General features: G+C 42.7%; 1 protein-coding gene across 1 annotated transcript; it reads right to left on the bottom strand.

Moving 5' to 3' along the window:
- Positions 1-645: 645 nt before the first annotated feature.
- On the bottom strand, positions 646-1,940 carry LOC117550471. Its single transcript, XM_034222906.1, has one exon. It carries the CDS (start codon positions 1,912-1,914, stop codon positions 928-930), a length of 987 nt encoding a protein of 328 aa, XP_034078797.1. The 5' UTR covers positions 1,915-1,940; the 3' UTR covers positions 646-927.
- Between the last annotated feature and the right edge of the window lie 289 nt (positions 1,941-2,229).

Raw genomic sequence — 2,229 nt, 5'->3', positions numbered from 1 at the left:
GTTAACATGAAGTAAGACCATGCAGTACAGATGCCTCGGGCCTCCAAGGTATTTTTTTTATAGTATTAATCTTTAAAACCGTCCACCTGTAACCTCAGCAGTAACAACTACAAAGAGTCTAACACTTTTAACTGCCTATTGAGACAAATAAAGGATATCCAATAGAAACCTATTCTTTAGGGTGCTTTTGAATAAAAATGTTCCTTACTTTACAAAGAAAAAACGCATCTATTGAACAGTTGTCTTGTACATGATAAAGAATTATATTCAGCTGCGTCCATCAGAATTGAATAAATGGCATGTTTTGTCTCCCGTTTCCAATGTTATAGGACCATTGAATGGCCGTTATTGGTCCTAACTCCCAGGGCCGTTTCTAGCTATTTGGGGGCCCTATGCAAGATGCTGTTTGGGGGCCCTATTTTGTCAAACTACATTGGGAGGATTACAAAGCCTTTAAGATGATCTGTGGAGATGCATTAATCTGTTACACTTTAAGAGGAAAACAGGCTAAATTAACGAAAACCTCTCTTAAATTCAAATTGAACATCTCAAGTTGACCCAAGCAATTGAAACTTACAGAAAATGATATTAAAAAAAGGTAAACAATGAGGCTCCTCTATGTCAATAAATGAAAGAGATGCAGCATTTTCTCAAAAATGTTTACTTTACATTTTTCCTCCTCCTCAAAACTTCTGCTTCCTTGCTTTTTTAGAAGCAAAGTCATCAATAATGTCATCATATGACAGCTGCTTGCCAATCTCATGGTTGATGCTGATTATGGCAAGACCAGTGAGGCGATCCTGTCCCATGCATGACCTCAGGTAGGTTTTGATGAGCTTCAGCTTTGAGAAGCTCCTCTCTGCTGAGGCCACAGTCACAGGAAGAGTGCAGGCGATTCGCAGGGCAATCCACAGATTGGGATACAGTTCATTCAGGGTTTTTTTTGTGGATGAAAGAGAGGAGCTCCAGTGCAGTCATTTCACATGTAGGCAGGCTTGGCAGATTGGTAATTTCCAGAGCCAGCTCCTTTCCATTAATGTCACCTCCATCTCCAGTGCTTAATGTGCTGCAGAGCTTGTCACACTGGTTGCACAATTCCACACCATCCAGTTTTTTGAAGTTGAGCAGCACTCCAAATCTGGCTCTCACTTCACCCAGAGTTTCAAATCTATCCTTTAAGGATTCAATAGTCGTGTCAACAACTACATTGAAGAATGTCGTTTCTAGCCTCTTCATGGCATCTGCAATAGGCTCGTCTGGGGCTTCATAGGCAAAGTGTTTTTTTGTGCTTCTCATTCTCTTCTCTTTCAACACAGCCTCCACATTCATTTCCTCACACATGTCTTTAGCAGTGGCCTGAGCTGCAGCAAAGCCAGTGTCTCTATAACTAGTCAGAGACATGTTTGCCTTTGTAAGGAGGTCAACTGCCACATCAAGCTGCATTGTGGCAGACTGCAGGAGCTTGCTAACATGGTTCACATGGTGAAGAATGTCATACCATACCACTGTGCAAATGAGGAAGCGGTATGACCCAACCTCTTCTGCCAAACTCTGTGCTTCAACCTTGGTCAGGGGATCTGTCACTTTGTCCCTGACCTCCAACAATGCCTCCCTTATGTTAGGGGCCTGGTACCGCACTGCCTCTATGCTGTTGACACGGCTCTCCCACCGTGTGTCACTCCAAGACTTAAGTGCAATAGTCAGATGTTCCTTTAGGATTGCCCATCTTTGTGGGGCTGCTGAGAAAAGGGTGTACAGTTTCTGTACATTACCAAAGTAGCTGATGGCATCTGTCGACGCTTTTGCTGCATCAGCCACCACCAAGTTCAATGAATGTGACACACATGGAACATAAAGTGCACGTGGATTTTTCTGGAGCAGCCTTGCTTGAACCCCTCTGTTCCTCCCCTTCATGTTGGCACCATTATCGTATGATTGACCTCTGCAATCATCAAGTGGAATATTAAGCTCCTTAAGCCTGTTCAAAATCAAAGATGACAAACCAAGACCTGTTGTTTCGGAAGCCACAATAAATCCTAGAAAGTGTTCCTTGATTGTGGGCGCTCATTATGACAGTCCTTATGATGACTGACATCTGCTCTTGGTGGCTTACGTCAGGGGTACAATCCAAAATGATTGAATAATATTTGGACTGTTTAATCTCAGTCACCATTGTGTCCAACATTTTCCCACTGATTGAAGCAATCAGTTCATTTTGGATCAGATTTC

Source organism: Gymnodraco acuticeps, unplaced genomic scaffold (assembly GCF_902827175.1).
Source record: "Gymnodraco acuticeps unplaced genomic scaffold, fGymAcu1.1, whole genome shotgun sequence".
Lineage (NCBI taxonomy): Eukaryota > Metazoa > Chordata > Actinopteri > Perciformes > Bathydraconidae > Gymnodraco > Gymnodraco acuticeps.
This window is presented reverse-complemented; position numbering and strand designations above follow the sequence as displayed.